This window comes from Mya arenaria, chromosome 17 (assembly GCF_026914265.1).
Source record: "Mya arenaria isolate MELC-2E11 chromosome 17, ASM2691426v1".
Taxonomy (NCBI): Eukaryota; Metazoa; Mollusca; class Bivalvia; order Myida; family Myidae; genus Mya; species Mya arenaria.
The window spans coordinates 50941717-50962359 of NC_069138.1; the positions used below are offsets into that span (position 1 = coordinate 50941717).

General features: G+C 35.3%; 1 protein-coding gene across 1 annotated transcript in view; it reads right to left on the reverse strand.

The window, feature by feature from the left end:
• LOC128223594 (uncharacterized) overlaps positions 1-18988 on the reverse strand; it is a 50448-nt gene extending 31460 nt beyond the window's left edge. The window contains exons 1-19 of the mRNA XM_052932867.1: positions 18595-18988; positions 18217-18349; positions 16916-18074; positions 16569-16794; positions 15473-16453; positions 14964-15106; positions 13777-13864; positions 12722-12838; positions 12086-12393; positions 11447-11603; positions 11162-11345; positions 10359-11036; positions 9400-10106; positions 8705-9250; positions 8316-8401; positions 7844-8077; positions 7462-7561; positions 7016-7180; positions 6276-6521 (exon numbers count right to left, since the gene is read on the reverse strand). Of these exons, the coding sequence (XP_052788827.1) occupies positions 6276-6521; positions 7016-7180; positions 7462-7561; positions 7844-8077; positions 8316-8401; positions 8705-9250; positions 9400-10106; positions 10359-11036; positions 11162-11345; positions 11447-11603; positions 12086-12393; positions 12722-12838; positions 13777-13864; positions 14964-15106; positions 15473-16453; positions 16569-16794; positions 16916-18074; positions 18217-18349; positions 18595-18988 (6652 nt within the window). The remainder of the gene's footprint in view (positions 1-6275; positions 6522-7015; positions 7181-7461; positions 7562-7843; positions 8078-8315; positions 8402-8704; positions 9251-9399; positions 10107-10358; positions 11037-11161; positions 11346-11446; positions 11604-12085; positions 12394-12721; positions 12839-13776; positions 13865-14963; positions 15107-15472; positions 16454-16568; positions 16795-16915; positions 18075-18216; positions 18350-18594) is intronic.
• Between the last annotated feature and the right edge of the window lie 1655 nt (positions 18989-20643).

Consider the following 20643-nt stretch of genomic DNA (forward strand, 5'->3'; position numbering starts at 1 on the left):
TCTCGCTTCTGTCATTTATTCAAACTGCTTTTGATGTATTGTGGTTTGTATAAACTTACATGCAATTTTTGGGCTTTAATGAATGTATAATGAAAATTATTTAAAAGGGTGGATTGTACATGGTCATGTGAAAGGTTGGTAAAGTAAAGATAGAGTTGCAAGGAGTGAAGTGTGACAAGTCAATGCCAGGAGGTAGTTTCAGGAGGCTCCTTCTTATTTAGTTGGACAAGCAAATCATGCAAACATCACGGAACATGCATTGCAAAACGTAGTACACGGAGTCATTAAAAATATGTATTCGTGCGTTTATGTTCCATTTTTGTGATAGTTAGATGACACAAAATTCTTAATGGTTAAGAATGAGTTGAGAAATCGTTGAGAACGATCCCTTCTCAGTCCTTCAGATTTTACTTTAGGTCATCTAACTGACATAGAAAACAACCTCATCAGCTGACACATTGTCATTGCTAAATCTGACACATGGAATGTGTATCGGATGAGTTGCAACAGGCGAATGTTCAATTTAAGCCTAGTACATGTACTTAACAATTACCCATCTGTGCTTTCATTTGCTTAAGAGTTAGGTTGCAGTCTAAAAGTAGAACGCATACTAAGATGATATAAGAATCATTATATAAACACTATACTTGTAACGATTAAAAAGTGACTTCTTATCCGGTAAAATGACATCACAATAAAAATGTTTTGTATGTTAATGAGGTCATTTCATGTTTAAAGCTGGACTCTCAAAAATTGTATTGATATATTTTTTTAGTTTATCCTAGATTTTGCTAATTTGGGCATTAATTCAATTTAGTCGTATGAAATAACCAACAATAGAAGAGTTCACGATTGTTCTGAAAACTGCCAAACATTGCATTATTCTTAAAACGTTAGTAAAACTTTTAGTCATCAATATTTATGCAAAAAGCTACAGAAACATGCTCAGTAGCAAATCAAACATCAATTTTTGAACTTAGATATGAAAACCGCGATCTGCTCTTTTCTCAGCTGTCTTATATCACTGGTTTACTGATATTTATGCTAATTTTGGCTACTTCCAAGACCAAAATTTAAGTTGTCGTAACAAATAATCTGTGAGAGTACAGCTTTTATAATGTTTTTGTTTGTTTGCAAAATGGAAAGGAAATATCAGGTTTAACTTATAAAATCTATGTTGGAAATGATTTCATTCCAATATTTTTTTCTATATAATTGCTGAAATATTGCCTGTTAAGCAATTATTTTAACAGGTAATTTATTTACATTTACAAACATGTGAAATCTTCTGACCGATGTAAAATAGTAATGTTTGAAACAAAAGAAAAAGATATATAACGGTTATAATAAAGGGACTCACGTGTTTTTGTGATATGCACATTTTACGACGAAATTAACTGGGTCAAATCATGAGTGTTAAAACTATGCTACCAAAAGGTGGAATCCTTCAGCAAATGTTGACATTTGCCTATATATCGTCTTTGAAGACCACATTTTATAACGTTTTTTTTGTTGTTGCGTGATTGCTTGATTGACATTATCACGTGATGTTATCAATGTTTTGTTAAAAGGTCAAAATATTCATCGCTTTTTAATAAGTCCTGGTAGCCTAGTGGTTAAGACGTCTGCTTTTCCATTTTTTCTTGACTTTATCTACGTGGGTTGCACTCCACTAAAACCAAAGTATTTTTTTATACTTTATTTGTATTTCATTCTGCGAATTCGATATTATGGTGCACTGTAATGATACAGTAGACGTTTTTGGGTGCATTACCGCGAAAATGAGCGAGCAATTTAAACCGGCAACAACTTTTAGCAAATATGTTTAAGTCACACTCTTATTAAAAAAACAATACGCCTTTATAACAAACATGAATTTTGAATAATAGCACATATAATTACTAATTAAATACTACATTTGTGGAAAATATTGATTATTGATAAAAAGATTGTAAGTTTACTGGGTGGTTTAAACCAGTTTACGTGCACAAACCTCACTCTTATCCCAACAATCCTAAATAAAGAAAAACTTGAGTAAACTTTATAATGAAACAAATAATAATAAACTGATAGGTAAAGCCCAAGTACTTCAATGATTAGAGAACCCAACCCTTATCTGGAGACTTAATCTGCAGATTAATTCAAATTATCTTACCTCAAATTATTTCTATTGGTGTTTAAAATGACGTTTTTGATTTGATCAGATTTGTCGTTGTGTATAGAAGGTTGGGCGAACTTGTTAGACTTTTGTTTCTGTGACCTTGCCAAGGCGGTAATCACATCATTAAACAAAAAGACACATTTGAGGGGAGTTTGGAATGTTTGTTGTTATTGTTTTTGTGTATTGGTGTGTGTTTGTTTTGGGTGTTTGTATTTGTGTAGATGATATAAGTATGTTTGTTTCTATAGTTCATTGTTGTTTGGGCCCTTGCCTTGTGTCCTTAAGTTTAATTGGTCATTATATTTGTTCATTTTTACTGAATCTGAATCTAGTTGTATATATCAATAAATCCGGCGTACCTTACCTCGCCATCTTGAAATCCGATTATAATGGCCCGGAATCCGCCATACCGATGGTGTACCCAATCTTTAATGTTGCATTTGTTGAATGTGGAAAACCCTTCAGTTCGAATGATATTAAAAAAATAAATAAAAAAACATATAAAGAATAAAAATTAAAGAGCTTCATTTGTTCATTTGTCATTTAAGATGCCTTCACATGACGAACGGTTTTTTGTAGTGATACTTTTGTACAAAAAAAGAAAACTAAAACAGTTTTGTTTCTATTTCCGAACAACAGGTGCGGTCAATCGCTCGATCGAAATTTTCATATTTCTTGACGCATATCTCAAGCCTCAAGATGTCCGGTCAGCATCTCTTTCAACAACATGCATATGGTTCTTGATATCAATAGTGAGGGTCAACCCTTAGAAACAGGCAAGTCAATGTATAACTAAGAACAAATCATAAATTTGCACTCAGGTGAGTTTGACACAAAATCATGTGGTAGAAATGAGTTTGCATTTGTTAAAGAATGGATCTGTGTACGTAATCTCGAAGAAATATATGTTAATATGTACACGTGTACCATTTTATAATAAAAATGGACACAAACTCACGATATTTCATTCAGTTTGGTTAAAACGGTATTTATTTATATGATGTTAATATATCAGCATATTACAAGTAAACAGGGAAAGGATTACAGAGATATCTTAGAGCTAATATAAATACCTCTTTTCTTGCATGCATTTTGCCACAAACAATGTAGTAAACATAAATTTGTGTTTGCATAAGAACTTTTTAGGGACTGTTCCTGTGTACTCAACCATTTGGCATCTCTTACAACATGTCTGCACATTCACAATGTTGTACTTTTTTACTGAAAACGACAGCATGTTACGCACAAACCTAGGCACCGTTTATTGCATCATATATTAAGATGTAGGCTTTCATCCGTCAAGAAGTACTTTAATCTTCTTGCTGAACTATAACAGACTGTATTATTTGCTTTCAAATTCAAAGGACGGACTCTTTTAGCTTCATTGTTTGGTTTACATGTTAAAGACTTTATTCACATCTAATTGCACGATAAGCATATTGATATTTGGATGACACTATTGTACAAAGCTCTTCCCACAAATACCGCTTGCTATTGCATTTACATAATATGCGCTTTCTGATCGATCTGAGCCACTCAGTAAATGGGTGTAGGAGGAATTATTAATCTCCCTGTTTAAAAACTGCGTGAAAAGATTGGAAACATAGTCAATGTACCCAGAACTAGGAAGCAAAATCAGTTATGTAATTGCAAATATGGCTACAGTATACTTTACGCCGAGGATATCATAGTTATTACTCATACATAGACATATCTAACTTCGTATTATTTATACTTTGTTTTTAAGGCGCGTCAACATATTTAAGAATACTCGTGTAACTCCAATTACTGCTACAGCATGTATTCATTTAATAAATTAATTAGAACAACTGCATAAGAGTCGTCCTGAAAAGACAAAACAAACATTAATAAAGTAAATTAAATGTTTGATTTGCTGAATAAGATGTACATTCGCTCACATGGTAACATGGTCTCTTGTGATTACCCTATTCATACGGGTTTTGAGTTATTGTCAAATGTTTCCGAATGCATGACGACCCCACGAAATAACATAGCTACGTGTCAGCGATATTCTTCAGTCTAAAACTGAATTTTGGATAAAATATTTTATGATCATATTTGATAGTAAAGAAGCTTTGTTTTTTTTTAGTATAAATACAAACAATGATCAACAAAACATTCTATCTTAAGCAGCAAATAACTGGATAACACCCTCTGGTATGTGTTGTAATGTCTTGCTGTAGATATTTAGTTTCAATGCACCTTCGTACAAGTGAATTTTCTGTCCATACTTGATATGTTCTTAACAAACTTTAAATACGCCAAGACTGGAATACAAAGAATAAGAGCGAAAACAAATACGAATCGAACTTTGCATTCGTTATAAATTCTTTGATTTTCGTATCTATAATTCCTGAATGTATTTACTCATGCGAACAAGGTATTTCAATTCCTTTATGAAACATGGCCTTTTTGTAAAGTATAGAACACTAATTTAGTATTGTAAAAGTGCACCTGGAATTTTAATCAACTATTTATTCCACTCTGATATTTAGACTTAAGCAATTAACAATGATTTTAATGATGGATCCATCCCTATGTCCTCTGTATCGTATCCAGTGGAACTTAATCTACAAAAAAGAAACTCCAAATGTCATAATCTGTGTGTCTTAATTTCTTATTTCATGTGCAGAAGATGATTACTTATATACGTTTTTAATATAAATAATAATTGAGATTTTAGTTTTTATAAAGATGACAAATCGATGAAATATATTGATAATACATATTTTGCATTATTATATGATTCGTTTTATATTAGTTTCCGATCTAACAGAACGATATTTGATTGTGTACCTTATTTTCTTCGACTTATATTCAAGCTTACTCTGATAAGGCTTATATATTTCGACTTTGCAGTGTTTGATACATGTATAAAATATTGAGATTGAGTACTCTAAAACTGTTTCATATTCTCCTATAAATTCCGTCGTGATTAACCCTGGTATGTATTAATAGACAACGTGCCGTGCATGTTTTTTGACGTATTCGTCTGTTTTTTGTGATCTTACAAACATTGTTGATATATAATGGGACAGATGTTAAAGATAAGTACACAAAATGCTTTACTAAAGTTACAGTAAGTTCTTGTTTCAAACGTTCAAAGGGAATGACAACAATATGTTTTTTTTTGTGCATGTGTGGCCTGTGTTCTATTTGGTATGATATGTGTCTCGTGTTGTCAAAAATTCGTCTGCTGGTAATGTCCCTAAAGCTCCTATTGTATTATTCATATTCAATTTCAATTAAACTATGTTTGCAAAGTTGCCATTTCTTTCTTTGTGGTCGTTTTGAACCATAGAATTTGCCTGCATAAAAGCGATGTCTTAGCGTATGTTTCATTTTATTTTTCCAAACAGGTCATTGAATTTACGCCTGTGAGGAAGCTTAGCATAACAACTACAACTTCTTACGATTACGATGAACGATTATTTTAATAGGTGATGTCATGTACGTCGTATTGTATGGATATCGTATATCGTTTGATTTTTTTCTGGACTTACAGTCTTGGCGTCATACAATTCGATCTATAGATTATTGTAAGAAAACAGAAACATCCAACACAAAGATATTTAATAGGATATGAAGGGAAGCGAAAATTAAATTATATCAACGTAGTGTAGAGAGACAGCAATAAAAAGTAAATCAATGGAAAAATAAGCCAAAAGGAATATATACACAAGCATAGATAATTATATAGCAAATACATTGGACGGAATAATGTACAAGTGCACACACATATAAAACGTTCACCAATAAACGGGAAAAGAGTTATAAAAATACATACTAAATAATCAAACGGCAAAACACTAGACAGAATAATATATGTTAAAACAACAAAAAAAATCCAATTGTTTAGTGTTCTTTAATTGTCATTCGACAGTTCACGTTTGAATGAAAGATGACATTTAAATGGAATTAATTTCCAAATTAGAAATCAGATAAAAATAACACTACAATGAGTCACATCTATGAATATATTGAAAGCTAAATAAAGAAATATAAAAACACACCAGTTTTGCAACAATTATGCATTGCCACTATCAAGTAAATGATTACACTGTGAATATTGTCCTGTAAACGCTAGACATGCCTGTTGGATAAGAACATGTTATAGTGAAGAACAACTCTGATATCTTCGGAGAAATTATTGTATACGACGGAGCCACAACGTCATACGTATGTCCGGTGTAATAGCTGAGGTCAAGAATGTCGGTGAATCCGTCTTTTGATCCCACAACGAGGCTATACACAACTGGAATTTCCGGAAGTGTATCGAATGCTTGTTCCCAGTCGATATGAATAATATTCCCCTTTTGAGATATAAGCATTGGGGTTCCTGAAATTAAATAAATAATTGTTTTTAAAATATCACAAATGTTCAGCCTTACAAGTACTTCAGTTCTATTTAAGAAGATTAACTAAGCCCACATTTTTTCATGTGATCAACTTGGCATGACCTCTGACTTTACTATCTAGAGATCTTATGTATGCCTTTTACATGTTAAGCTACAAGTAAACAATGTATTCATGAACATAGTTATATATGCAATCCTATTCAAAGTTAAATGTAGCCACCATAGATAGGTTCGAGCAGTATAACTTTTCTAAACAAGTATATATCGAAAAAAGTGCCATAATATAGACAATTCTGAATAAGATTACGTTTGTTGCAGTTTATTTCTTTGTGCACTTTGATATTTCAGTATTTGAAAACAGTCTGATAAAAAAAAATGATCACTATTAAACTTTAGTCTGAAGCTGAATTTCGCTTAAATTCTTTAAAAGTCATGACATTGTTTTAAGTCGTTTTAGGGTACTATATATTCTTACCTGACAAGGCTGGAGGTTGGCTGATGGTGATTAAGGAGGCATGAACGGCCTCACCTCTATGTTGTCCACTGTTTGTAGCCCTGACGTGTGCGTTTAATGTTTCTGTATTGTGTAATGTTAGTCCCCTAGCAGTTGCCACTGTCTTCAAGTGAACATTTGTCCAGTCTACAATGGTAGCATTTCTGTCGTCTGATATGCAATATTCGTAAAAGTTAATGCCGGAGGTATCTTCGAAATCTGACCAACTGATCTGCACAAAAGATGTGTTTGATTGTATCTTTGTTTGGCCGACAGAAATCGGTATTGTGCTGATGAGACCTTCGTTAACTGGTAGAATGTTAACTGTCATTTGGTTTGAAGTAATGAAATCCGTAGATACTATATTGGAAGCTACAGCTTTCGTCGTTGCTAGTTCAACATTATTGACACAGTTGATATTGACCCACACTCTATCGCCGTGTTGAAGCTGCAGGAGGTTCGACTCACACGATGACAAAGTATCTGCATACCATTGGTCTTGTACATTTTCTGTATTCGGAAGCATTCCTGAAACATAATTGAAGGTTGAGTATGAATTACATCGTCGTGTCGAATAAATCAAACAAATTGGTAATATTTTATATAAGTAATTTCCTTGCCGAAGTTTAAACTGACCACTGGCTCCTCTAGCGAAAATGAAATTACTGTTTATACCAACATTTATGTTCATTTAGACCTACCAATAGAACAAGTACAATGTTTGATATCGGTCTCATCGTCTAGGGCATTCCAGGTTGCATTAATCTGCACTTTTGAATCGATTTCACCCGACTCATTTATATAGACTACCGTTGCTAAAGCCTCCAGGTCGGTGATAATCGGAGAAGTATGGTCAATAATAATTGGTTCTGTTGACTGGAAAACTGATCTCAGGCCTGCATGATTCTCAGCAATAACTGTCGTATACACTTTCATCGCATGCACGAGGTGACCTTTAATTATCACACTCATTACATCAGCATGATTGGCAGTTAATGGCTGTATTTGAAAGCCTCCTGGTGTAGTCCCAGCACCAACTTGTACCTGAAAATAAATCATAAATATACACTGCATTTCAAATACATACAGTCATACACTATGCATAAACTTCCCGAACAGTCACAATATGCATATATACATACCTAATTCAAAACCTTAAATACAACCTTATACCACTAATTGATTACATTTGATGAGTTTTATTGGAATCATGTTAAACGTATCAAAAATGAGGTAATATCAAATAACTTTAAGTTCAATAAATATAATATCTACTGCATACCTTTTTCAGGTGACTTTCTTTATCCAGGATCATAGCAGTAACAGCTACAGAATCAAATCTTATTTGCCGAACATGAAGAGCTTTTGCTTTGTTTTCAATAAAAAACGCACACTTTTGTAAACGAATTGTTTTTAAGACGTTGTTGATAATATTATAATTTTCAACACTAATGTTAATAGTGTGGGCCCCACTTTTTATTGCCTCAAACGTATATGCAAATTCAGTAATTTGTTTATGATTCAGAGTAGTTTGGATTCTGGTCATGAAATTATTAATTTGAAGAATAACTGAGTCAACAAAAGTATTTTCAATAGACCCTTCAATTTTGTATAAGACATCTTTTTCTAATTGCGCAACAATTTCCTTTGTCCAATTATCAATCGAGTTGCCTAACCATTCGAGGACAACCATGTGTTCAAATTGGTCACAGTCGTAGCCTTTGGGTGGAGTAGAATCGATGATGACACCCGGTGAAACAATAAGATCACTTTCATGTCCCGCGGCATCAATGGCCTTGACCACTCCGTAATAAACGCTTCCAGGTATTAAGTCTAAATCATCGAACATAACGCTCGTCTTGAGACCGATATGTGTGAAATTTGTGTTCGAATCAGGGGGCTTTTGATCTTCCACAAGAGCAACATAATAACTTTTTATTCCTGAACAATGGTCCTGAAACCCGTGCCATGAAAGTCCTAGAGAGGTAACGGATGATTGGTATGCAACGTTCTTATGTGTTATTGTATTAAAAACAACGCCATCAGACGGTGAGGTCGTATCAACTATGAAACCGTCTGATGATAACGAAGTGTGAAGCCCTGCAGTGTTCACGGCAGTGACGGTAAAATAGTATTTAACGGCGTGCTCCAAAGTCAGATTACCGATGGAAATATTTGTGTTCAACCCAATATTCTCTGATGCAAAAACATCATCGACTGAAACAAAGGAAACATGTTAACAATATCAATCTCATTAAATGTTTGTTACTGAACAAATTCAAAATAAATGCAATGAGCTTTTCTTTGTTAACGTTTAATAAGGCTTCAAATCTGAAATATGTCTACATGATTTTATAATTATGTACCGTTCGGTGACGTTCCTAGAGCAACCAAGTAATGTTGTATATAACTCTGTTGCTCACTAAAGACACCGGACCAACAAGCCGAAATCTCATTAGTCCAGAATATGAAGTCAATATCTGTTGCACAATTGTCAATTCCTTCGATGATATATCGACCTTTACGCACATTTGGGGGTGTTTGATCAACTTTAATGGATTTAGACGTAAAGATGGCAAATTCACTCGGTCCGTACCAAGTTTTAACATAAATGTCGTAGAGCTCGCCATGAACAAGCGATCTATTAATAGGAAGACAGTGAACAAATTCTTGTCGCAAGCCTATATCAACCCAGGGGATTTCATTTCGTAAATCAAAAATCCCTTCTCCATGCGGCTGTTTATGAATTCCTATGCTCCACTCAAATCTATGAATGCCTGTAACGTTTCTTGAATGTTCGACCTGCGCCCAGTGACCGGCGAGACAAGCAGATGAGGCCGTTATGGTCAAAGGCTGAAACTGAAGGCCTCCAAAAACTGCAAACCGTGCCACGTCACTATCAGTCGTGTTAAATGAATCAATCTCGACGCAGGACATATTTGTTTCAGCTTCAATGCATGGTTTTCCAACTACAGCGCATGTGCAGTCCTTGTTGCAAAATTGAACGTCACAAGAATGTTTCTCTAGTTCTAGTATTCCTCGCTGTTTTTCAATAATAACGGAAGATGGCACACTGGACAATGAAAATAAAGATACACGTGCTACCGAGCTGCTTAATCCTACATTGTTTGCAGTCCAGACAGAAACGGTTCAAAGATCGCCAGGGCGTAACGCTTCCTTAAGTGTGAAATTGCCTTGTTGTTCATTCGATGTGCGATCATGGTTTTGGATGATGATACCACCGGACAGTTCCTGCTTGCTAAAATGTCTTGAAACAGTAATATAATATCTATCTACACCAGATTCATGATCGTAAAATCCATACCAAGTCAAGGAGACATTGGAATGGAGCCCACTGGCATCTCTGTAATTTTGCCAAAGCATTTCTGGTTTTAGACCTCCTTGGTGTGGGGGAGTAGAGTCGATAAGAATATCGTTTGTTCTCTCTGTTGAGCATAGCCCTGCTGCGTTACAACTAGTTACAACAAGAACATATATGTCACCATTATGCAGCCAATTACTTCCGTCTAAGTTAATGGTATAGTGTTTTTCTGATCCGAGATGTACCCTTTCAACTGGCGTGTGTCCTCCATGATGAGTAAAGAGAGATATTTCGTGATTGAGTATCGGACTTTCGTCGTCTACAAATTCCCAAAACACTCTTATAATAGACTTTTCCCATTGAGCGGTTTTGTCCTTTATTGTGTTGTAATCATGCTTTATCGAAGGCTTGATTTTGTTGTAAGGAGCTGTAATGTCGACGAGAATCGCATCGGAAGCACTTGAAACGTTCATTCCGACTCCATTAAAGGCCCATACAGTTGCAAAAATGAATGTGTTTATTGGCAGAGATAAATCGGACTTTATCATATTAGACCTTAGAAGAGCGTTGAATAGAGGAACAATATCACACATGTTTTTCTGCCTTCCTAAACACACTTCAAAATGATCGATATCTGACTGAGGGTCCTCAAATCCAGCCCATTGCAATCTTAGTGATGTGCTGCAAATAACGTGAAAAACACAATGTGTAGATCGCTGTAATGTTGTTCTTAATAGAATTTTCTAAGTTATAGCTGCTAAAACCGCTTATTCAAAACGTGTTAAACATTTGTATGTTATACTAACTTTAATGGTAAATATCTGCTGTGGTGGACACAAGACCCGGCTTGGACACGACCCATAATTGGTGGGGAATTGTCCAGTATCATTCCATCTGACGATCTTTGTGTACAAAGGCCAGCTTTATTACAGCTTTCTACTGTTGTATAATATCTTTGTCCAGGAATAAACGAACCATTCCAAGAAATATCTGAAAAGCAAACAAACGCATGCAAACATATCGATTCTCATCACTGGACAACAAATGCTTATATCACATACATAGAACTATGAAGACACAATTAGTTCTACCATGCTTCAACCCAACGTTTGTAAATGATTGCACGTCTGTGGCGTAGTGGTCTGTACGAAGTCCTACATTGAAGTAGTCTATGTCGCTTTCTTTGTCTGAAAAATCCTTCCAATTTGCATGGATCGTGTATATGTCAGATTGATAGTCCAGGTCAATCTGAAATGCGGACATGTATCATTATGTATTATTCATCATGTTTGCTTATGTGTACACTTATACGCTATATACATGCCTTCACGTTGTAGTTCAGTGTATTTCAAATGTCATGCTGACAAACTTGACAATATAATTTCAAATTGATCCATTTGAATACAAATTACATTAAGGTTGATAATGATACGTCTTATCAAATACATCTACAGCAAGTAAGCACTAACTGGTTGATATCACACTTCCCAAAAATCCACCTTGCTTACCCAGTTGTTTCAATCCAAAACGTGTCCTCCATGAGGTGGTGTTCTAACCAAGATAAATCGTTTTGACACGATTGCACTCGGAATATCTGCCCTGTTGATCGCCTGTAAAAAATCAGTTATTATAATAATATTGTCATATGAATACATTGTTACACCCGGTATTTCATTTACACTTTTGATCAATTTGATTCATTTACATTTATTTTCTTTCCAAAAGCTTACCTGCACCAAAATGAAGTATTCATGGCCTTCTAGAATATTTGAATCATGAAGATCTATGTTGAAAGTATCTGAATAATACTTTGTCATAGAAAATGTATCCACCGTGATGCCACTTGATCCGATCCCGACATTGAAATAGCTTATACCGCTGTGATCGTCACGAAAACCAACAAGACGTATGCTAATTGTGTCACTGCTGTAATATGCATGTTGTTGATTAAAGTGTATTATTCCCTGCGTCGGTGGTGATGTGTCGACAACCAACTCAGCGGAAACAACAACTGACGAAAGTCCGAAATGGTCTGATCCTGAATTAAAAATTGTTAATTGTCTTTTTTATATTCTTAACGTTCACCAAATTATTTTGAAATCTATAAGCACATGCCAAAGCGGCTGTTATCTGATCTGTTTGTTACATTGTATCTAATTTTCTGAGGTAAGTCTTCCCATTCATTTCAAAGTTAGAATTTATGCCAAAGTTTGTATTTAATTGGTAGTATCATACCTGGTAAATATTTATACTCATTCGTATTATTTGTTTAAAATCTACAAGTACCTATGACCATTTTGTTAGCATATTACTTCAGATTTTTGTTACATGAATTTATAGCTTAAATCTTCAATAATGAATCTTACCATTTACAGTAAAATATATCGAAGTCCCATCAGTGATGCCAGTTATAGATAACGTGATAGCCGTTTCTCGTCCTGAGGTGTGGAACGAAGCAATATCGTCTCGGTTGGGACTGTTGCCTGTTTGAAACAGTAAAAAGGGTTAAAAGTTTAATTTGAGCTCCATCCAAAACATCATCGTATCGTACTTCAATAAATATGAAGTATTTATAGTTAATACACATTTAATACCCGAATACACATTGAATATACTCATGTAACAATCGTTCATAAGACGGTCCAATGACATATTGTATTAATATATTCGAGAAGTCTACACACCAACACCGACGGAATAATGTTGTATGTCTTCCGGATATCCAAGAAGTGTAGCGCCTGTTTCTTTATAAAATGGGTCCCATGTGATAACAACATGTTCGATGTCTGTTATAAACCCATTAACATTTTGAATATCCATTTTTCCAGGGATGGGAGCAGTGTCGTCTAAAATAAATCCGTCACTGCAAGACTGAATTTCGCCCAGCGTTTCCGTAAACCATTCTCTTTCAACAACTGTCTTGTTCGAGGAAACACACATATAAAATGTTGCGTCAAGGAAAACATCGGTCTCTTCGAAAACAGCAAAACCATCCGATGTAAACTTTTCTTTTATACACGACACATCTTTGTCGCAATTATCGGGTACATGTCGTGATGTCATCAAATACCATGAAACGTTTCGTTCATTCGCATACATAACTATTGCTGCTGGCCTTATTTTACTAGTTCCAAAGTCAAATTCGATGTCATGCATGAATGTATACATGTTGCCAACATCTGAACTGTGAATTATCTAATAGAGATAAAAATAATAAACCAAATACATGTATCGAAACAATACTGAGTTATCTGTAATGTATTGGAGCGACACCGAATGATTAAGGGTATGTTTTAATATTCAGAAGGAAGGGGCTTTACCGATTGAATTTGCGTCCAAGATTCCGATCTTGTATCAAAGTCATAAACGACATTTGCATCGTAAGTTCCAAAGTCTAACTTTGCTAGCTTTTTGCAACTACTTATCATTTGTCCGCCGACGGAGTATGCTTTAATGCAAGCATATGAAGAAATATGTCCATGGACGGGCAGTTTGACACAGTCTTCAACCTAAGATATACATAAATGGATAAATAAAGTGTATAAAGCCATGTATATATGATGTGCATCAAATGTGTTAACATTTACATTAGCGTATAGAATACTAAACATTATTTTCCTGTTGATGAATAGAATCAAACCATATTCTTACCGTTATATCGATTGATTCATTAGTAATAGATTTCCACGAGAGAAGTGTTTTTCGTCCGTCTGTGTCCTGAGCTAAATTCCACTGATAAAATGCCATACTAATATCTCTGTCCTCGATTGACCAGTGAAATTTGACATGGACACACGTATCTCCAATCCATGTAAACGCTTCGCTTATCTTTAAAACTGGATTAAGCCGTTCAATAGAGAATTCATTTGATTTTACCGCTTTGATGCATTCCAGTTTTGTACACACCTGTACTTCAGCAACATACTTCTTGTTGGTTAAAAGGATATACTCTTCGAAAATAAAATGGTTGCCATTGATTCCCGGTTGGAAAGGTATAACGAACGTTTTATTTTGTCCTAGGATTGAATTGCTTTCGCTGACACCAACGCTGTATGATATATCAACGTTTCTATAAATAGAAGCAAGATGTGGATCGACAAACTTCCATCTGACGACAAGTCGCTTAGTCTGAAGTAGAACATTCTGATCTAGGCATAAACTAAGGTTAAAACCCAAAATGTCATGGACAATTGTTGAATGTTTAACTTCTATAACCAATGCCGGTCTGTTCACAAATGGTCTGATGAAGTTGTCATTACCCTCTACGAAAATAATTCCGTCGTCTGAAGTTACAACTGTTTTGTACGGAGTGTTGATGATATAACGTTGGCCAACGTGCAGTGGTTCTTTAATTGTCACACGTGCTGAATAGTTTGCCAAGGTAACATCGTAAGTATTTAATAATTGATTCGAGCAGTCATGCCCATTTCTAACGGACAGTGAAAGCGTTATTTCGTCTTTGTCTAAAACCATTATGCCATCAGAAAAAGAGACCGAAACTCCTCCGGTGCCTGATGACCTTAACAGAAAAACATATTTGATATTTGATCGGATATCAATTGTGTGTATGCAATACGAGTTGCTGGTGCTTATGGGTTGGAAATTTACTACGTCATCAGAAGCATTTGATAGTCCTACTCCTACTTCTAAAGTTAAATTCTCGTGGTGTAAAAAACCTTTCCATCTTGCACATAGTACACCCTTCGTAAAATGAGCGTCAACGTCCATAATACTCATATTCACTGAGGGATCTGTATCAGATATAACAGTTTGACCGGGAGGATATCTTGATGGGAGCTGAAACAGTTGACTTGCTAGTGATAGATAATGTCCGGCATTGTTGTACACATGCATGTTAATATAAAACTCGAGGTAATTGTCCGTATCTTGTAACTGTAAACGGCGTATGGGATATCTAAAGCATCCTCCAGAGTACAAAGGGCACGGGGGTGATGTATCTAGACGCCATTCCAGGTACGGTGTTACAACAATACCGTTATGTGCTGTAAAGAAGAAACATAGGTACGATTAATAATTAGCTAAAAATACGGCTAAATACGATGCTTATTTGTAGAAGTAAACAATTAAGGCAACCGATAAGTAAAAAGTATACCTACCAAACTGGAAAAATATTTGATCGATTTGTGCACTCTGCTCTTCGTCATAGAATGTGCTGATATCCCATCCAAATACAATGTGCTCAGATTCAGAAAGTACTTGAGGAAGGGTTTTATTTAAAGGCGGTGTTTGATCAATGAGTACAGGGCCAATTGTTGCGATTCTCTCCAAACCAGCTTTATTGATGACTTTAATGAAAATGTAGAATATTTCGTCAGAACCTATGCCTTCATGTCTTCGTCTGAAATAGGTTTTCTTTTGTGTAGACGTATAAGCTACAATAGACGGACTCTCTATTTCAGTAGGATTAAATCCTAATCCCACAAAGAAGTCTTGAATTTGACTTCCGCCTTCCTCAATAATCCAAGTTATATATATGTTATCATTCGGAAGATATATTATTGTATCGTTTGCGTACAAGGGTAAGTGCTTGCAAAGAAACGAGGAAATATGTTCATCCTTTCCTTTTGTTGCATGTATCTGATACATTTCGGTAACCTTGTGCGATTGAATATCAGCAGCACAAATACCACGACAATCCGAAGTATTGTGTAGCTTTGTTCTTTGCATATTGGTCTTCATTAAATATACTACGCCGTGCAAACAAAGTAGGCTCTCTGATAATCGTCCATGCTGTAAAGTCATATTTCTAAATTCTGGCGGTGAAAGATCACGCGTAATACCATCTGAACACGCAGGCTTCGAAGGTTCCATGGCATTGTTTAGTGCTATAACAGTCACAAATCGCTTTCCGGTAAATGTTGTTGGGATTCGAACCGTTTCTTCGGAGAAAGGAAGTTCCCTAAAAGTCGATATACTTGGTACTTCTGTAAAGTTGTACAGATCTTGGGTACTCAGACATCTGTCGGACAATCCAACTCTGTACAGTTTAATGCCGCTCTCGTGGTCAATAAAACCATGCCAGTGTACCAAAATCGAATCATCACTTGTATAGTCAATATCAGGGGAATCCTCTGGACCTGAGAAGAACATTTAAATATTGTTACCGTAATCATACGATAAGGTCATATTTGGCATGATTTCTTTCCTTGAACAATACAAACTTCGTTTTGATTATTGTTTATTTTACCTTACCTTCGTAAACAACACCAGCTGAAGGTGGCGAATCATCAACAAGGACGTCAATACGTTCCGACGTTGAAAGCCCAGCCATGTTTGTTACTTTAATGGTAAAAAAATAGTTTCTATTGTGGTTGCCAATGTGCATATCGTTAACGTTTAGTCTGTTGAGTGGTATAGTGTAATTAAAGAATGCACAAATACCAATATCCGGGCAGTAGCACTCTGCGGCTGAGCATGACTCCTAAAAACGAGAGAAACCGTGCGTTTAAACAAATTGTTTTACGCAATTATAAACCGAGGGACTAGTAAGTTAAATGCTTCAAACTATATGTTTTATGTATATTTTTAAATATATTTACTTTTATGGTCCTGACAGCAAGGCGTTCATCTAGAAGTTCGGCCATTGTGTCTGCTATTCCTAACGTCCAATGTATTTTAGATAAGCCACTATGTGGATCAAGTGCATTAAACGTCATCTTCATTTTAGACAGGTCCGTGCTATTATGCACAAACAACATTTCGTACCCATCTTTCTTAAGCCAAATGTTGTTGAGATGTGGTGCTGAGCGATCAATAAACACAGTTTGGTTATCGCTTAGGGTATTTCCAACTATATCAATAGCCTTTACGTTAAGTGTGTATGTATCACCGTCTTTAACATTCAAATCCTTGCAAAACGATTGATTCGTGAAGGTAGGGACAGGATTTTCTACTGAGAATGAACCATGATTCGGGCTCCACGATACATTGTATGCAATAATACCGTACACATTCGATGTCCCGGAGACAGGTATTTCTCCAGTAATTTGCTCGTATAAGCCTGTAATGAGACCGTGCGGGTCGGGCTCAATAGCATTCAAAAGTTCATTGTGTATGTAGAAATCGTTGTAAAAGTGATCTTTCCAGCTTAGGCAGACTTTGTTATGATGGGTTTGCCATGTGTAATCTGTAGCAGGTGACGCTGATGTAAATCGGAAAGGCTTTTCAGTCCAGATTGCAATGGTCGAAGTGTTATCGTAGAGAATAAAACGGCGTGACTGTCGAACATTGTCTGCAACATCCTTTACCTCAAGTGTCAAACAATAGAGCCTTGGTGTGTCTGAAGTAAGATTTAGATCCATGATTGTGACCGTGTGGTTTACATTTGTACTGAGAACGTTGGTTGTGTAATCTACCTTTAATGTATCCACTGATAGTAACACCTCGTTTACCCGAATTTCGTAGCTCTCGATGGATGAAGCGGTGTGTGTTGCTCCCCCTAGAGGAACGGGATCCAGCCAACCGTCAAACTGAACGTGGTGGAGATTTGATCGCGTTATCCGTTTGTCTAGTTTGAGAGGCTCAGAGCTACATGTCGATAGTTTTGAACAGTGTTCAGGCGGTTGGTTGTCATACCTATAGCAGACTGTTCGTTGTTCCGAAGTTTTGGCGTAAGGTTTGGCGCTGAGATCGATATTGTTTCTCGTGTCTTTTGCTTTCAAGTAACCACCACCTTTTGTTTCATATTCTAGACACAACCTGTAATTGCATTAATGTCCAGCATTTCATGTTTCAGAAAATGAAAAAAATAAATAGATAGTGTTTAGTACATTAAGCGTTTTTGAAGGACTATTCTTCAAAATGAAATTATATCATTACATATATAAAAACATTAACTTACGCCTGGCCATTAGTTAGAACGTATTTAGTTGAAGAAACTGAAATATTATGTGAATCATAAAAAGTGTTCTTAACGGACTGGCTAGAATTATCATCCACAAGTCGTCTGTGTGTTGATAAAGAAGAAAGCGAATCTGTGAAAAAAGTTTTTTTAATAGTTTAAGTTTTTACTAGCTCCCAGAATTGTTAATAAACTAAATTGATTTAAATTAAGGCGATTTGTTTTCACCAAACACTGACATTGAAACGTGACAACAAAGCCACGCATTTTAAATAAGCATTATGATATTCTTGATACTTCATTCACGTCGGATAACGAATATAATAAAAATCCTTTATTCAGAAATGAAATTGTGTATATGACTTACTAGGTACGTACCCAAAAGATTTTGGCGTTTGATATAAATGGTTGTGTCAGTTATTCCAAAGTTTTGTTCGACAATAAATGAAGGAGGCGGCAAAGAACTAGAAATGTCAATAGTGTATTCTGTGCTTAAAACAAGCTGCATCGTTGACGGCTGATAATTTCCATACATATCTTGCAAATATAGACACTCCGTTGAATTGGTCGATGAAATTGATCTTTTCTTTTCACCGTTTGGACCGATCGCAACAGTGTCACATGTTAAGATAGATGGTTTCTTAGTTGGTTGACACGAGGTTTCCTCGGAATGAGAAATATTCCTAAACCCCGTCGCGCATGTGCAGTCCCTTGTAAGACCGTCTTTGCTGCAATTCCCAGGCCAACAGTAATGGTTCTTCCAGGAACACATCCCTAAATGACATGTTTTGCATTAAGCTAATACAAATATCTAACAAAACAATTATAACACAAGTCATTTTGTGTTTTGCACATCAAAGTATATTTTACTAATTTCAAACACTTAGAAGGAAAGGTCATTTTAGATTGTATTGCTATTAATAACTGTAAAATTAATCAAAATTAAGATTAATTTCACATTGAAACATATCTATGAATAGATAAAAACAATGGTCTTGTTAGACAGGATTGTAAATGTGGACCTTGTAAACAAAGGTTTCAAGTCCACAATCTCAATAGAGTATCAACAGTTTTATTCGAAGCATTTAAGCTAAAGGGAAAATAATCTTTGGCGACGGAGACCTGATGGCTTCTATTACGAATACTATCAAACATAGGTAACAACCTATAGGTGACTTCAAATTATAAATTCTTACGCTGACATTCAGTGTCTCTTTCGTAACGTTTGAAGAAGAATTTGTCGTCGTTACATTCTATGCAGGTGACGTCGCTGGGAGTTGTGCAGTTCTGGTGTTTACACTCGATGATTTCTGGACATTCTGAGAACGAAATAAGTTATCCATAAGTAAATAACGTACTCTGGAAAATGCAGTACTTTCATAATTGCAGGATTTGCAGCCGTCATGAAAATGACACCAACACGACATTTAAATATTCACAAGATCGTCCACTTGAGAAATTAAATTCATCGTTTTGGTAACATAAATTACACAAAATGTTGAAATCTTTATGCTACGATTCATTGACTGTCTGTCTGTCAATATGAGGCGGTTCAAAAATATGTGGAAAGATGATCTCATTTATCAAAAAAAAAAAAAGGTTATGAAAATTTTACATTACGTTGTTAAGAATATAGCGTATTGATGGAATAAAACCTGGTTAATGTATTTTAATAAGTAGCTGGCATGACAATGTCACCCAACGTTTCTTGACAACAGGCCATAGTAGAAATTTCTGTCATTTTAAAACAAGTAATTGTTCAATACTTGTATTGTGATGGAATTCAAATTCGGCTCAACGTGATCAGTTTAAGGATTTGAAACTTGAATTTCACAAAACATGATAAAGAAATTTGAATTATCAAAGAGTTAAAGAAAAACTCAATCCGATGTCCATATACATGTATACACCAATGATAAACGTTGTTCGTTGTTCATTAACGATAATACTTTATTGAGTGGTAACTTATCGAACAGGAAGAAGCGGTCAGAAGCAAGAACGTGTGTATAATTTATATATTATTGTGAAGCATTGCAAAGAAATTCTACATACATAATTATGACTGTTAGTTCCTCGAGGGATAGCCTTAAACTTCTAAGAAAATATTATTGAAATACAACGAAATATAAACATATGCATTGCATGAACATTAGACATGCTAATCCACATTTGGAAAGTCCACTATTAAACAGGATTTATTCTTAGTCATAGAGCCTAAAGTGGTGACTAAATCACACTATAACCATCATGTTAGCATTACCCTTTCCGAAGCACACCTGTAATAGTAAGGTACATTACAGTAGCAGACTATCAAATACATGGATGTTTTTGCAAAAAACAAACACGTTTCTATCTACATGTCGTTTAATATTTTCCTGCATACGAAAAAACAGATGATCAGAAATGTTAAAATACATGAACTTTTGA